Source organism: Neolamprologus multifasciatus, chromosome 23 (genome assembly GCF_963576455.1).
Source record: "Neolamprologus multifasciatus chromosome 23, fNeoMul1.2, whole genome shotgun sequence".
NCBI lineage: Eukaryota > Metazoa > Chordata > Actinopteri > Cichliformes > Cichlidae > Neolamprologus > Neolamprologus multifasciatus.
The window spans coordinates 5,695,810-5,713,918 of record NC_140460.1 but is presented as its reverse complement, the minus strand read 5'-3'; the positions used below and the strand labels follow the sequence as shown (position 1 = coordinate 5,713,918).

The window sequence follows — 18,109 nt, the reverse complement described above, 5'->3', positions numbered from 1 at the left end:
TTCATTGATTAGAAAACTGCTACGTAAATTGCATTAGTGTATGCATGCATTACTCACACATGAGTGCACTGCCTCTGTGAATTTCAGGTGATAGTGTCTCAAATTGAACATGGCTGACACTTTAATACTCATGAACACGTAATGTGGTGGTCACTTCCTTTCTGCAGGACAACCATGACATTAACTATTCAAGATGAAAAATCCACAGTGGGACCCACTCAGCTTTTTTGCCTGTTATTATGAGTTTCTCTAACACCAAGATATTTTTTGTACTTCCAGTGGCTGTGCTTGCAAATGCACTCATGCACTCTCACGGTCAGCACACACTCAAAAGAAACCATAGATTTAAAAGGTTTGAAACACTGCATTTTTCTTCCTTTTTTCACCTCATTGCTTGTTGCCTTCACTTTACTAGAAGTATAAGTCAAAACAACAGCATGAGGCTGGATAGCCATCTATCGCTATCCAGCTGTCTCAATCAGACTAAGCATCCAAATTTCCGTGGGTGTGGATCCATCCAGTCTATCTTAATTTATTGTTGTGAATGAAAGCGGTGACAAGAAACATATTTCCAGTGAGTTGTTTTTGCAGTTCTCTTTTTAATGTGAAATTAACATTTAACCTGCTGTTGTGCTTTCAAAAAGCTTATTTCTTTGGACCATTACACCAGAGGGATCAAACACAGGGAAGTGGTTATTAACTGTGGAAATTTTGTGTGTGTTGTATTAAAATTTTCCTGCGTTTTAGGAGTACCTACAATCTGTTCCATATAACTAGCATTTCGATCTTATTGTTCAATTTTTATTTAATATGGGTGTTTTCGTTGCACTTTAGTGAAAATGGCAAAACTGAAAACATTTAATGACCATTTAAAAGTGTCAAAGCTGTTTTTTCTTTCTCCTCACATGTTTTGCAGGGATTAGTTCAAATCCAATTAAAACTTTCTTTGAGAAAGTTTTTCTTCAAATTCACACTTTTTTTCTTCCGTAAAACTGTTCGAACCAAAGTATGTCATGCAAATTTCTCCAATTACAGAACTTTTTGAGTGTCATAATGCGGCTGTGTGCAGGCTTGATGAGGACCCAATCGCAAACTCACGGAGGCAGGAATAGACTCAAAATTCACAGCTTTATTGTTGGAGAGCAAAACCATACAAACTAAACTGGGCAACTATTACAGTACAGAGAGAAACACACGGCCATGAATGAGGGAGAACGCGACACAGAACTGAGAGAGACGCGTACATAAATACACAGAGGGTTAACGAGGGAAGTAGGAGCACACGGGGAACACAGGTGACACTGATAATCATAACGAGAAACGGCAGGCGTCAACACAACACTGACCGGAGACTGTCAAAGTAAAACAGGAAGTACACAGAGGTGCAGACAGGAGGAGGGAGCGAGCACGGGGAGAGCACAGACATAACGGGCTGGGGAAAACATGGAATAAAACACAAGGAGGGGAGACTAGGTCTCACAGATACACAGAGAGGCACACAGGGGGTAAAGTCACAAGGGGAAATCAAATAAGGAACATCTTAACAGAACCACCTAGGAACCAAGGCATAAATAAAGAACAAAATACAAAACATGGCCCAGGATCACAACATTGAGAAAAATAATCCAATCCAAAACTGCAGTTTAAAGCTCACATCCAATGACATCAGACTGCGGCCTTAGTAACCCAGTTTAATAACCTCTGTGTGTCTCTCCAGCAAACCATTTCTAAAGGTCACACATTTCAGCCCATCCTCCTCACGTTCTGTCCCTCTGAGCCTCAGTAATCACAGCAAAACTCTTGATTGTACGAGGGGGCAAAAAGTCACAGTTGTGCGTCTTACAATTTCATATTTTGCATGAACATTCATAGAAAATGTTTGATTACTGTGTGGAGGAAATGTCCCAAGTTTCTGTGACATTTGCTTCCAAAAATGTGAGCAGCTCACCTCGGGTGGCACAACACCTGAGCTCACCCAGTGGCACTGCTCCGTTTACCAAACCACGCCGGTCCAGAACCGCAACTTTTCAGCTCTGGTGTGACTGCAGTTTCATCGTGCTGTGATCTGGACTCTGTCAAGCGAAGAGTGTGTATGTGTGTGTCGGTTGAGGGCTGTTAGGAACACATGTGGTTCCCTTTGACCAGACCGCTGACTTGGTTTAATGCCACGGTGGTTTCCTCAGTGGGCTCTTCAGCAGGCTGATGAATAAGAGTCTGAGCTACAAGACATATGAAACCCTGCTTTGCTGTCAGGAGGAAGGATGACAAGAAAAAGAAACAAGAAGAGAGAGACAAAAGGAAATAAAAAAACAAAACAAGAAAAGCACAAAAGAGCAGCTAACAGGAAGTTACACATCGATAAAGTGGGGCATTATGCTTACAAGAGGCAACATTACCTCAGTGGGACACCTTTGACATCCCCCTTCAAAACAAGAAAAGAACAGAAGCGGGAACAAGAAAAGTGAACGCTGAGTGGCAGAGTGGCAACATCAGTCAGAGGTGGAGGTTTAGTATTCTCCCCTCATAGTGAGTGATTAAACCCACCACATCCACTTCCCGACTATTACCATTAGCTATCACTGGCCCCGTGCCTGGCCCTCCACCACCAGCCCCCCAACAGCAAAGCCATACTAGACAAACATGGTCTGGATGGGGTGTCTCACTGCTGCCCACAGCCGCCAGCAGCACGCTACCGCTTACATGACATCACTGCTATTTAAAGAAAATTACAGTCGAAGGAGATGCAGACAGTCTGATTTTAGTGATTACCTTGCTGGCCTACTGCTGCTGGCTTCCAAGTATACCACACAAACAGGCACATGCTTCCTCACACACACACCTACACCTTGCCAGATAGATTATAGGTTTTCTGTAAGTAATCCCTTTACTGTTCCAACAGCAGCAGCCACCGGATCCAGACTGTGTGTGTGCCTCTTTCTGTATCAGTCTGAGACTTTTCAACACCTGAGTGGAGACAGGAGACATTTTTGTTGCCACACAGCAATAAATTAGTCTAGGCTATAGTTTGGAGTAGCCCCTGGACTTTGGTTTGGTCTTCTAGTACAAATATTAAAGTTAAATGTGAGTATATTTGTGTTTTTAGGAGCCTGATAATGTTTTCTCAGGCTCAGTGTGTATTTCAGGTGGATTGGAGGTGAAGGCTCGTGTGCCGTTTACATTTAATTCAAAGCAGTATACCCTTAGAGACGTTATTACAATCAAGACGGGCATATTTTCTATATTTGGTGTGTGTTTGTGTGAGCATGGGAGGGGGGGACGGGGTCGTAAAATCGCTTAGCTACTCTTGTGACCTTTCGTTCCAAGTTTGCCCCTTTGTTTAGTATCAAAAGTTTATCGAAACCTTAAAATGTACATTTGTTACAGATGTTTATTTAGACTTGTACCAAAGTATTTAGTTGATTTAAACAAAGAAGCACAGCTATCATCATAGCTGCCTATAAATCCATTCAAAATCCAACAGAAACACTCAAATATTGGGTCAGACTGGGAAACTTGATTTAATACGATAATTAAAGTAGTTGTGAAATTTCATATTTATGGGAAAATTGCTCTAACAGAACCTCATTTTTCGTTCTAAACTAATAAAAAAACACTGACCTCATGATACAGCATGCGTTATGTCCCTTCTCTTCCTAATTTCTTTCATTTATTACGTTTTAGTATCACATATTGTAGAATATTAAGCATTCTCAGTAAGATTACACACATTTTTCATATTGAAAAATTCCCTGCCTGAATTGATCCGGCCTGATCCCTTCATAGCCGCTCACCGTCAAGAGAGTATCTCTAATGGTTCCACCAGAAGCAAGATTGAGCCTCCCGATGGTCCTCAACATTTACAGAAAAATGTCATTAAACCTTCTCATGTGAATTTGTTAAAACAAGCAGAAAAAGAGAGTTGTGTTGCGTGAGGAAGACACAGGATGGCCAAGTTATTATGGGCTGGCTGGTTTTGTTCCACGCAGGAAATCCATTTAAAAATCTGTGATTTATGATTATTGTGTTTTTGGCCATTTGGGGGAGGCATTCATATGCTGTTGTAGTTCTCACCACCACTTTAAGTATAAGCTCGGTTTCCCTTTTTACAAACAATTTACCTTCATAAACGCTACACAGTTTATATGGCGAGAGCTAATTTTGTCTGCTTGACACTTGACACGAAGCAAGTAGCAAACAGTAGGTTTCCTGAATTTAGCTGCAGCTTGGGAAAGGGCCGAGTTGTGGGCTCAAAAACTACAACAGAGATCCAGGAAAACTAAAACACTCTTGGTATATCTGAGAGAAACTGCAGAGTTGTATTTTAACTCTATGTAGTACAACTTGCATACAAATACCGGTTGGTTCATCTCATTAAATAAGGAGACACAAGACACTGGCTGACTTTGCTCTCACCTACCTTTTAATCCTATCAATCATTACCTTCTTTCTTCTTGTTAATATGAACTGTGTGGCCCTCAGCAGCTGTAACAGCCTGTCCTCCATCTCATTGATCCTGTGTTATGATTTCTCAGTCGAGCTGTTACGATAGAGATAATGGCTGCTGTCTCTCGTCTCCTGGATTCATCGCTCTACCTAATGCACTCTGAGTCTTGTTGTATCCAATTATCCAATGTGGAGAAATGCCTGTCTCTCCATTTGAACTTTCTCCTGTCCGGAATACATTAGTGAGAGTGGAACTAAATGGGTTTTAAGCCCAGTGGAAGAATTTTGGCTTGCTTGAAGTTCGTCTCCAATGTTTGGAGGCCCATCACGGCAAAAAGGTTGATCTTTCGTGATAACAATAAATAATTGTAGGGTGCAATAAAATATTCACAGGGAGCCAAAAACGTATGGTATAATTGTTTCTCAAATACAAGGTAGAGAGAAAACTCTAAAAGGGTAAGCCTATGAGCAGTGCTGGGGAGTAACGGAATACATGTACCGCCGTTACGTATTTAAAATACAAAATATGAGTAACTGTATTCCGTTACAGTTACCGTTTAAAAAGGTGGTATTTAGAATACAGTTACTTTGTTGAAATAAATGGATTACACGGCGGTACTTCCCTGTTTCATATTGTCGCGGGTCAGGACTGTTTGGGTTTTGTTTGACAGCTACGTTTTGTTGTTCCAGGTGGCAGCGTTACGGTTGCCATGGTTACATGGTGACGCTCTCTTTCTGCGTGTTTCCTGGGTGAGAGAGGCCTTTTTGTTGTTGTTGTTGTGCTAAGCTAATAGGCAAAATGCTACCGGTATAGCTCTAAAGAATGTAGCATCATAGGCAGTGTAGTCCGTGCTGCAGGGAGAATGGACTGCCATACACGTTATGTGTCTGTGAGCGAGGGAGGGAGAAAAAGGAAAAGTACCAGCTGTCATTGAGCAAAACGGGAGCTGGAAGCATGTAAATATAATAATAACCACTGCAGCCAAGAAGAGAGCCTGACGAGCCCAGTTGTAAGTAAGCTATTAAGACTCGACTGTACACCGTGTTCGTGTTTTCCTCCAAAAACAATAAGTTCTGTTGCAGCAGCTTTTCAACGCCTCTCTCTGTCTCTCACTAGCAAAGTTGACCCAGACAACAAAGTAAAGCTAGTTTTTGGCCACAGGCCCGACGTATTAGCCAGAGGTCCCTTTACTATGGTTCAGAGCCGCGGACCTTCAGTAACAGTAATAAATCGCAGCAATAGTACATTCACATAGTTGTAAACAGCATGATAATATATTAAGTAATCCAAAGTATTCAGAATACGTTACTCTCATTGAGTAACGTAACGGAATATGTTACAGAATACATTTTGGGGCATGTATTCTGTATTCTGTAATGGAATACATTTTAAAAGTAACCTTCCCAACACTGCCTATGAGTACATTATGGTGTATAAAGGTGTAATTATGGTACAGTAATGGTAAAATTATTAGATGACACAGCATTTTACAGATATATATTTAAAGAACTGCCTTTTAATAATAATAGGTTGAGTAATCACTGTATCACTACACCCAGTAATAATTGGTTTATTATTAGCTATACTATTTCTAATGTAACTCTTATTTTACAGCATCTGTCAGTTCTATTAACACATCACTTTATATGTGCCCTGTAATTATGAAATGCTTGAACTGTAATTTGTAGGTTATGATCTGAACATTACTATGAACTGTAGTCATAAACTATTTATCGCAGTGATAAAACTTGGCTAACAAATTGTGTTCTGACACACATTTATTGGGCTCTAATTGGACTCAAATGTTCCTCATATTCAGCTTGTTCTGGTTCATGAAATCATTGCTGTTCCATATAACTAGCATTTCAATCTTATTGTTCAATTTTTATTTAATATGGGTGTTTTCTTTGCACTTTAGTGAAAATGGCAAAACTAGTATTTCAATCTTATTGAATAATAATTATTATTATACACTTATTGAATAATTCCCGTGTAATGCCACAATGCAGAAACTCTTCTATACCCCCACCTAACATTGTTAGCAGCAGCTAACGGTCTGCATATTGTGGCATTGATTTGGACGCTGTGAATAATCTGTGGGAAAAGAAACCACAGACAGGGAGTGCATACACACAGACACACACACACAGCACTTCTGTTTATGTGGAGATGGAAGATTGACCAATCACGATGACAGTTCCGCGGGCAAATACCTGTCTCGTTTAAGAAGGTGCAGGGTGATTTACAAGGGAATGTGCGGCCAGTAAAAGAGACAGATGCCAGCAGCTCGCTGTAACCAGGACGCAGACAGAAAGTGTGTTATATATAAATATATATATGGAAGCATCCCGTGGTGAGGACACTGGGATTTTTTCCACTGTAGTTATTTTAATGAGATTGGACCTTTTCTCATAGACACAAGAGACAGGGGAGCCGGTGCCATTTCCACCCTCGTCTGGCATCCCAGGCACTCAGAGTATGATGGAGAGGCTGAGGTGAGGATCGGATAACCTGGACTGAATAAGAAGCCTAAGTTGGAGGGATGATAAAGAATATTGCCAAGAATTTATCTTCCTCTCCCTGTCGCTATTGTTCTCTATCAATAACCTCTTCTATCCACTTCGTCTTATTGCGGTGCTTTCCCTCAATCATCAGCTCATAATTTATTTCTAATGCTTTCTCTCTCTCTCTCTGTTTTATTGTCTCTCCACCAGGCCTACCCTCTTGGCTCTTTAACAAAGAAGCAGCCAACAGTGCTGGTGATCTGTGGTCCAGATCAAAATGGTTCTATTGGCCTGGTGTGTGCCCGACACCTGCGCATGTTTGTAAGTAACCTAGCAAGTACACTAAGGCAGGAGTTATATTCAACAACATGACATGTTTGGGACATTAGGGAACTTACTGAGCCATTCAGACAATACAAAAAGCTAATCTTGCAAATGATTGCATCATGACTAACAGGGGATCCCATATACAGGCCCACAGCACTTTACAGAGTTTCATTTCAGCTCCTGTAAATGGCTGCAAGCAGTTATCCCATTACCCTCCCTGCAAGAGCTCTCAGACAGTCATGATATCATTGTATTGTTACTCTCGTTAAAGCCGTCTTGCGCCTTGCTTCCGCAGCCACGATGTGATGTCATGACCATGATGTCTGCAGCTTAGGCCGCATACTGACTGACATTACAAATTATTCTTCAAGGAGCTATCCATCTTCGCTGACCCCGCTGCAGATCATAGCTTTGAACATCCTTTATTCTGAGTACATGGTGCTGTGGTCGGTCCTGGTTTATGATTTTATTACAAGGGAAATTTTGGATATGTGTTTTTGGGATCTTTGGCTTTGAATGGAATGCATCTATACACTTTACCATATGTGTCTGACTTACTAGATTTACAGCACATCAATAGTTCTGATTAAAACCATGTTCTCTTTATTTAAGAAGCCCAACGGCTTTCTGTGAAGGCTCTATCTTCCTTCACCTCCCACTCTGTCTTTTTTTCTCAAGGCCAAGAACAAGGCCAGAGGTTTGAGAAGATATAGTTTGCCCTGGAATTCCAGAAATGAATAAGAAACGTTTCTGTAACTTAACTTAAGGATTTGGATATCGATTCCCTGCTTTAAGTATATTGGGTGTAGGGTATTATTATGTCTGCTTGTGTATCCTTTTTCCCCTAATGTTTTTACCTTCTGTGTCCATAATTTCTGTTATATTTTTTCCCCCTTTTCCCCAAAGTGAAACATTTACTTCGTATTGAAAAGTGCTGCATAAATAAAATTTTATTATTATTATTTTTAAAGAGTCTGCACACTGCACCAGCCTGATCTGGGACCGCTCTTGTCTGAGCTTGCTCTAACTTGAGAAACTTGAATACTTTCTTTGGACTGTGAAGCGCTCTCTCGGTTTAAGACTGTATGTTTTTCATGGTGTGATGCGATCCCTGTCAGCAGGACGACATGCAAGTATACACACGAGACACACATTTTAATACATACACGCACAGACACTCATGCGCAGCCACGAACTCTGATGCAGAGCTGCGAATGTGATTAGACAGAGCAGAGAAACGAATGATCATTTGCAGGAGAACAGTCCAGCTTGCTTCCCACGTCACTCCAAGACAGCCATGTTAACGAAAACAGGTTGTGTCTGAATCTGTTATGGATTCTTTAATATTTTCCGCAACGCCACATACCTGAGAGCACAAATATTCCTTGATCAAAGGCAGTGTTTGATGAGGAGAAACAACGACTACAGTGGTCATTAGTTCTGGTGCAATGCTCATATTAAAACAGGTGGACATCATGTTAGGTTTGGCTCAGTTCATGTGCTCTGAGGCATTCACTGCATGGAAACTTGTGCCATTAGTTACAGTATGAACTAAAATGCAAACTACTATTTTGCTTAGCAGTTTTGTTACCTTCATTAACTCTGGGCAATTACAGTTCAGTAAAATGTAACATTCAAAGTAACATTTGAGACATTTCTTTGAAGTTTTTGCAGGTCTACTTTTTTCAATTTATTAATTTTTTTATTAAAGGGGACATGTTATGCTTCTAACATATATACCTATTACAGTCTTTACTGTTCATCAAAATGAGGTCAGTGCGTGTTAAAGCAATCCATCCCAGCTGAAGACCGCTGTGAATGCTTGTTTACCAAAGATTTCCTCTTCTCTTGTGTGGGCTGATGTTAGCTCACCACAGATTTCCTTGTATGTTTAGCTCTGTCTGGCCTAAAGAGGAGGCTTACAAGAACTGGGTTGTTTTTTCACAAGCCAGGCGAACCAGGTGGCAGCCAATCATTCGATAGGTGGGGTGTTTTTATGGTTTGGGGTAATGAAAGAAAGAAGAATTAACAATAAGCTGACCAGCTGCATAAATGACCATTACAATCTGTACAACAGGTCCCTGGAACTGTAAGGAAATGAGGATAGCATGTATCCTTTTAAAGATTTGAGTGTCCTGTGTTCTGCAGACCTTTTTCCTTTGTTGCTAATGGGCTGCATGTAAAAACAGTATTACAAGACACCGTGAGCCCTCAGTGAGAGCAAGCGTAACCCTGTTAGAACTGAGCATTAACTGGAGAAAGACCCTTTTTATGCTGTGTGCTTGTTTCTGTCTCATGGCTCATTTCTCTTCAAGCTTAATGACACTGACAGTCATTTCGCACTCTCCCTTACTCTCACACATTTTGATGGCCTAACTGCTGATGAGGTCAAGACCACCCCAGTGGCGCTGGCTAACCCCAGGAGAGACGCAGGCACTGGATTGTATTCTTCTCTGCTCTCTGGTCTGTGGTGATGATGGCAGTGATCGGTGATAATGGTGATATGATTGATTTCAAATCCCCCAAGTGGTATTTAACTTGACAGATCACCTCCTTTGTAGGATAGCCTCAGCTAAAACAGATTTAAAAACATACTTTTACTTATTAATTTACTCATTCTTACTCTAAAAATGTATCAGTATTTAATAGTTCAGTTGGTATAAAAAAGGCGCAGGAGGAGACTGTGTTTTTGAGAAAGGGGATAATTCCACACACGAGGAAACTACTATTTTAATATCTCCAAAAGTTGATTCTGTTCATCTGGACGTAGCGTTTTCTAAAACTATCACTAAGGAAACTCGCCTCACAGAGCCTGGACCTCAACATTACTGCAACAGTCAGTAAACATTTGGACAGAAATCAGAATAATCAGCAAGTATCCAAAGACCTCTGAAATGATCTTCAGGAAGCCTGGAGAACTATTCCTGAAGACGACTTCAAGAAATGATAAAAACACTTGCCAAAGAATAAAAAGTAGCCATCCCAGAACACGTTACGTCCAGATGAACAGAATCAACTTTTGGAGATTTATTTTCCTGGATGATTGAGCATGCATCAAGACATACTATTTTAATAATTTGAATATCTTAACTTAAAAAAGAAAAAAGAAAAAACTCAGCAGCCACTTTATTAGGTACACCTTGCTAGTGTTGGTTTGGACCCCTTTTGATTTTTGAACTACCTTTTTTTTGTGTGTGGCACAACAACAAGGTGGTGGTAAACAGTCTATATTGGCAGGACAATATCACACAGTTGATGTAGATTTGTTGTCCACAGATCCATGATGCAAATCTCCTGCAAATGATCCCTAGTAGATCAGCAGCCCATCTGACACCACCAACCAAGCCACAGTCAAAGTCACTTAAATCACCATTTTTGTCATGATCCTGGGTCCTTTTGACCCAGCGTTTTGTGTTTTCTATTATTGTGATTTTGGTTCTGTTCTTCCTCGGTTTAGTGTTTATTCGGTTCTGCCCATGTATTCCTGTGTTAAGTCCGCGTTTCTTAGTCTGTGTCCTTGCATGTGTAAGTTCCTGTTTTATTGTGAAAGTCTGTGTCTTATGTCAGTGTGTTCTGGTTACGTTTCCCCTGCCTCGTCAGCTGTGATGTCTTCCAGGTGTGTTCCCCTCCTGTATCCCATCCCCTGATTCCTGCCGTGTGTATTTATAGTGTGTGTTACCTCGTCCTCGTTGCTGGTTCGTCTGTGTTGTTCCCCTGCATCTCGCCGTCCGTCTCTCTGTGTATTTCGCCGTACCTCCCTGCATCTTCGTTCAGGTTTGTTTTCTTAGCTCTGCCCAGTTTAGGTTTTCCAGTTTTGTGTTCACCCACCCTTGCTGTTTGTACCCTCTCCTGTAAATAAATACTCACCTGCACCAGAGCTGCCGCCTTTTGGGTCCTTTCTACAAACTCCACACGTCTGCCACACCGGACGTGACAATTTTCCATATTCTGATGCTTGGTTTGAACTTTAGTGGGTCGGCTCGCCTACATGCATAAATGCATTGACTCAGTGCCACGTGATTGGCTGAGTGGATATTTGCGTTAACAGATAATTGTACCTATTAAAGCGGCCACTGACTATAGATAAAAAGTCAATTTAAAATATTACTTAAATTAAAATTATCCCTGGGAGTAATATGCTTTCTTTTGAAAGCAATTAGATTAGATTGTCAGTAGTGACTGAACAATACACACCACACATGTATGCATGTGTCTTATTACTCTAAGTATATTTATGATGCTTAACATAAAAGATTAACTTGATGAACTTACAAACACACTCAGTCAGACACTGACACTACAGACTACACTTCTGTTCCCGGGTTTTAAGATTTTTGTTTGGGACTGTGAAAAGGTCATGGATCACAGATGCTTCCTGCAGAGCATCACAGACCTTTCAGAATGCAGGGGTCTGGATTTCTACTCTACATGGCTTCCACTTCCTGAGTGTAGTATTCATTTAGAAAGCAGACTGCAGAAACCACTACTTCTGATCACCAGTCAACAATATTTTCAGTTGTACCGCACGCTAAATGTACTGAAACACTATCCACACTGAATCATGTCAGTGCTGGCTGAAACCAACATAATTAACTTTCTTCCTTTTTGTGTTTTTCTCCCCTTCTTTCTGCCCTTTGTCTCTGCTGACTCATCTGGTTCAGGAGTATGAGCCCACCATCTATCACCCTAAACGCTCCTCTCACAGTTTACATCAGGATTTCACAGTTCAATGTGAGAAGATGGACATCCCTTTCCTCTCCTATCTCCCTACAGAGGTCAGCAATCCCTTTACAGGACATCACATTTTACAGAAACTTTAGCCATGCTGCTGAAAAGATTGAGTGTAAAGTTTAATTTAAAAAGAGTTTTTCAATAATTCTCTCTTTTTTAATTTCTGAACTTTTTTTGAGATCTTTAGCTCCCTCGGGTCTTTACTGGTTGCAGGAGATAGTCAGTTAATTACTGAGCTATAGAGGTTGCTCCGTTGTTTGTTTTTTGTAACCTTTGGACCGAGTCCGACTAACATTTCAAGCCTTTATGCTATGTTAACCTAATTGGCTGCATTCTCTAGACTTTTATTTAATCAGCAAATAGATGATGTGACACAGTGATGCAGTGATTAGTGGTGTTGCCTTACTGCTATATGACTGAGGCCTTTCTGTATGGAGTTTGCAAGCTCTCTTTGCACCTTTGTGGTTTACCTTTTGGTGCTCTGGTTTTGTTCTCCAAAGACATAGCGGTTGGGTTAATTACAGATCATATAAAACCGTCCGCCTAATGCCGTCTGGGAAAGGCTCCAGCCTCCCCTGTTGTTCACTTTTATTAAATAAAGATGGTGGTATATTTACTTCTATATCTTTCTCATATTTAATGAATGGTTGCATTTTATTAAACAACCTTTCAGATGGGTTTATGATAAAATAAAATCAAACTTTTTAGCCACTGCTGTGATTTTCTGCTTCACAATATTTCATAAACTGAAAATCTAATGACAGCATTGATGTAGCAGACATGCAAAAGGGGTCTTTTAGTGTCCGAGCACTGATTGCAACACTACTGGATGTTCACAGTTCTGGTAGTAGAGGAAGCAGCCTTCAAAGTCTGCAAAAGGAGGAAATCACAAGTTTCCAAGTGGTTTGTTTCCCATATGGGATCTTTGTGGGTTTCGTTAACTTTGTTTTGCTTTGTTTTCTTTTGCTAATTGGTTTTAAATTTTGCTCACATTTCACTTTTTATACACTTCTGCGTAACATTTACCCTTCATTTTGGAAAAATTTGGACCCTCTGAGACAACATTGGGTTTGAGATTATCTGTCAGTGTGGGAATAACAACGGATAATAACAACTGCACAGACTGTAAACCCCACACGGGTAAATGTTTTACTTCTATGCAGATTAATCTTGCCTTTAACCACCGGGAGGTGATTCCAGTGAATTGTGTACAAGAAGTAAGTTTCTCATTTTATTTATACTGAGGTATTTTCTGTTTAGGTGCAGCTTATAAACGATGCCTACAACCTAGTGATTGATGCCATGATGGGCCCAGAAGCAGACTGTGCCAACATAAAGGAGCCATACTCTGGTATTCTGGTCACCCTGAAGCAAATCAAGATTCCCATTGCTAGTGTGGATGTGCCCTCAGGTAAGTGTTAATATAAACTGTAGATATAAGTCTTGAGGCCCAAAAAATACGATGATAAATTACCCTCCAGGCAGCTCTCTCAGTTTTCCAAGTCAAGAGGCACACTTAGAGAATAACTCTTGCGCTAAAATCAGATCACTATGAGTTCATCCCACTCCATACCAGCATTGAAAAGCTTCTTTCCTTAAACACATTTTTTCCAGGTTGGGATGTAGAAGAGCGAAGTCAGGATGGGATAAACCCAGAAGTTCTCATCTCACTTACAGCACCAAAGAAGTGTGCCACGAGTTTCACGGGGAAGCATTTCTTGGCCGGACGCTTCCTACCCTATGACATCCAGAAAAAATATGAGCTTAACCTTCCAGACTTCCCTGGCACAGACTGTCTCGTAGAATTGTAACATGTGGAACCACAAGAGCCCATGTCGACCGCTCCTGATTTTGAAAAGAAACAACTGATCTATTCTTTTGTTTTGTATTTTATAGACTATCGGTGTGATTTAATGTTGACATCTCAGCTGTGTAGATCAGGCTATGCATTAGCCAGATGTACTGTTGAGCTACAGTAGGAGGATTCATGTATAGAAACTGTGGTTTGAGTCATGTCTATTTAGGGTATGGCATGAGGAGTTTTGTGTCAGTCTACTTGTAAAAGGTGTAGCATTGCACTGTTTTCTGATTACTTTGCAAAACAAATGTCTGAGGTGAGATTTCTATTGTGCCAATCTAAGGAATGTTTTAATGTTCTGATACTTTTTCATTCTTATGCTTGACTTTCTACTGAGGTGTGCTGCTGAGACAAACTGGTGTAGGTTGGTAATTACATTTTTCAGACGTGTTGTTGATTTGTATGGTCGGGCTGCACTTTTGCATAACCTTTGTTTCAGTTACCTCATTTGCTTTTTGTTGTCCAATAAAAAACAAAGAACTAATTTCAAAGAAGTGTTCAATTTCTGGTGTTTTGCTTTTCTTCACTTTAAATCGCACTGACAGCTTGTCTTAAAAAAATAAAATCATGAAACGATCAGGGCTCCAGATGGATAAAAGCTGCACCAATCAGCACTTTTTATAACATCAATATCAAATAACTATGCAATGTGAAAAAAATCATTTGTAATGACAAAATAACTGAAAAATTACAAACAACTCGCCATTTACACCAGCTTGATGTGATCTTTTGGTTTATTCTGATTCATTGTTTTGGTTTTCAGGTCTAATGGTCTGTTCTCATTAACTATGTTTCCAGCTGCAGTGGGCAGCTGTTTTCAGTAAATAAGATCTAATAGAAACCCAGTGAATGCCAGCTTCCCAACCCCTACAGCAAACGGACCTAGGTTGCAACCAGCTGGTGAATACATTAAGTTTTTTTTAGAAGTATTTCTCAGGACTTTTTATGAAATTAAGAATTGAAGCCAAAATTATGAGAGAATATTGGACAAACAGGAGCGAAAATACCTCAAATGTCATTCGTTTAGTCTGAAATTGGATGAGTTTTCCAGAAGTGATCCAAAGCACACAAAACCAAAAGTATTTTACATTTTTATACTGATATACGGATATCTATTCAGATGGATTTCATGTGCCATGTCTCAGTGTAGTTTTTATGGCACAGTGATGTCAAAGTTCAAGGGGGACCTTGACACTGTCACGAGAACTGTCTCTGTTCTCACCACACGGTCGTGGTCACCTGCTGATCTTTGAACGGTCCTTGGAGAATCTCAAAACAGTGAATTAGAACCACAGCATAGCTTTGGTAATGCAAGTTGCACAGGTTATACAGAGGTCAGAGAATGAATGAGTACAGTGCATTGGCACCTGCAATGTAACAAATAATGTAAAAATTAAAAAATCTGAATCATTTATTGTGAGCTATAAATATCATAAAGGCATCTGAGCTGCCATTAGCTTAGATGTAAAGTTATTAATCTATTAATTGATGTTTGACAGGCAATTTTCACCTTTTAAATCAGTAGTTTAACATTCAGTATGGACATTTATTTCCATACTTGAAATATATTAATTAATCTTATTGATTAATGTCTTTAATAGGGTCAAAACCGACTGCAAAGGCATGAAATATAAACAGTATGTAAGGGTAAACGCATTACCTTACCAGAAACTGGAGTCTAAAAATAATTTTAATGATGTTTTTAACTACGTGCCAACATCAATATTAATGTTTTATAAGCTGAATAAGTCCAAGTCCAGCTTGTGCCAGAAAACTAAATGATGATGGCTTTAAAGAAACATAGACAACATACATTTCCCTCTTGGTATTCTAGCTAATATGCTGTATACTCATACTAAAGTAATTTTGCTTCATTTATTACCTTTGATCTTCAAGAAATGCCCTTCAGTGTCAGGACAGCTGCCAAAATAGACTTGAACGCTGCCTGTTCTGTTAAAAGCATCCAGGCCACCAAGCTATGTAATGTGCACTTCTCATGCGATTATTGCCGGGCATCTTAGGTGTGCACACACTGTTACATCTCTTTATTTATTCCAAACTGGATTTGATTTGGTAATGAAACCCACAAAGAGGTGTCATCAGGCTATAATTCGCTGTAGAGGAAAATCCCTCATTACTAAGCTCAAGGTTGTGGCCTTCAGTGATGCTACAACTGCTGTGCTGTTTATAAATGAAGTAATGTGTATATGTATGAAGTGCATATGTTGCACCCTCAGAGAGACATGACTCCATTCTCCTTTTTTTGCAACTTTATTCTCCTCAGTTCCAGAGATGGGCAGTAACGCATTACTGTAATCCGATTACTTTTTTCAAGTAACGAGTAAAGTAAGGGATTACTATTGCAAAAACGGTAATTAGATTACCGTTACTTTCCCGTAGGAACACTGCGTTACTGCGTTACTAAAACCGTGGGTTTTTTTGCGAGAATGTGTCATGACAGTGACGTAAGCAAGTGTGACGTTCGTGACAATAGCTGTGTGCAGATCAACAATGGATCATATATCGAGTGCGGGAGAGAGTATGAGCATGCAGCGTTTAAAGCGTGGAAGTACTGACTTTACTTTAAGCTTGATTCCATAAAAAGTGACAAAAACATTAGCGTCCATTGCGCGTGGGAAGAAAACTTCTTTTTACAGCGAAAAAACCCCCCTAAACTTCCGAGCAAGCACCGAGAAACTCGCGGATTCTTCCACTGACCGCTGCGGCACACCTGCACCAGGGTAAACCTCCGCCTACCCTACTCCTGCTTTACAGGTGAAAATAGAGCAAAAGGACCGCTAGTCTTTGACTTTATTTATTTTCTGCTGTGTTTTACTTGCATCTATTTGAAAGAGTGAGTGTAAACACACACAAAAAATATTTTATGTGCTGGAATGTGCAGAAAATAGGTTTAAATATTAAACAAATTTCTTCCAGTCAGAGAATGTTGCATATAATTACATTTTTGCTTGATGCATAAAGTTAAAAGATTAAAACTAATAAAACAAGTTTTAAAAAGGGACTTTTCCATTTGATTACATTTTGTATGATGATTATGTAGAAAAAGTAGAATTGGGCTGAAAGATCTATCGATTTATCACCTATTCAGGTTGTAAATCGTGTTTTTAAAAAGTAACTAAGTAACTAAGTAACTAAGTAATTAATTACTTTTGAAAATAAGTAATCAGTAAAGTAACGGGATTACTTTTTTGGGGAAGTAATCAGTAATTAGTTACTGATTACTTTTTTCAAGTAACTTGACCAACACTGCTCAGTTCAGGTTTGGTGTTTACAGGCAGCATAGCATATCATCAGCAAAACATCGCTCCCACATCTCAGACACTGGCTGTGTCCCATTTCAGGGTCTGCACGCTTGAAGTACGCGCACTACGCGTACTACGTACGGCGCGTACTACGTACGGCGCGTACTATAAGTACGAGAAGTACGGAAGTGAGAGGCTTGTGAAATGGGACGGTCTAGCCCTTCGTTGCGCTGTTCAGGTTGCCTAGCAACCATGATACTAACCGCGAGAAACGTTACATACAGCTTTGTGTGACAGAAATGAAGGAGAAAAATGTTTTGTCATGACATCACTTTGATTAGTTGAGTATCTGAGGTTGAGGCCACGGGACTGTAAAACATGATTGTTGGGCTTCATTTCTGTACTGAACAGTCATTTAAGATTAGTTAGTAAATAACAATTAGCTAATGTTGTTCATGAGACTAAAATCATCTCACTGTGGTAATGTAAATATAATATGGCCAATATTATATTGTTGTCAGATTATTATGATATATATATATATATATATATATATATATATATATATATATATATATTGCTTTAAAACCAAGTTAACGCTTTAAGTACAAACATCACTAATGTCACACAACTTTGCCAACATGTGGTGAACAGCAATGTTTTAATGTTCTTCGTTATTAAACATTTGCACATAATTAAGTGACGTCATATTCAGTACTTACTTTTGACAGTTCACTCTTCGGCCGCTCCCTTCTGCCGTATTTTGCGGCAAAATTATCCACACCCACCGCCGCGCTATGAATTGTGGGATATATGGGACCACGAAGCGTGCACCGGACCACGCTTGATATTTGGGGAAATCGACGGCGCATTTGGAGTATGCATTTGAAGTACACTTCGAATTGGGACAGCCGTCGTCGCGTGGCGGTGACGTAATCGCACTTGAAATGCGTACTTCAAGCGTGCAGACCCTGAATTGGGA

At 39.9% G+C, this 18,109-nt stretch overlaps 1 protein-coding gene across 1 annotated transcript in view; it reads left to right on the top strand.

The window, feature by feature from the left end:
• yjefn3 (YjeF N-terminal domain containing 3) overlaps window positions 1-14,348 on the top strand; it is a 61,080-nt gene extending 46,732 nt beyond the window's left edge. Inside the window, exons 3-6 of the mRNA XM_085149985.1 lie at window positions 7,159-7,269; window positions 11,937-12,050; window positions 13,267-13,417; window positions 13,621-14,348. Coding sequence (XP_085006111.1) covers window positions 7,159-7,269; window positions 11,937-12,050; window positions 13,267-13,417; window positions 13,621-13,817 — 573 coding nt within the window. The 3' untranslated portion in view covers window positions 13,818-14,348. The remainder of the gene's footprint in view (window positions 1-7,158; window positions 7,270-11,936; window positions 12,051-13,266; window positions 13,418-13,620) is intronic.
• The last annotated feature ends 3,761 nt before the right edge of the window (window positions 14,349-18,109 follow it).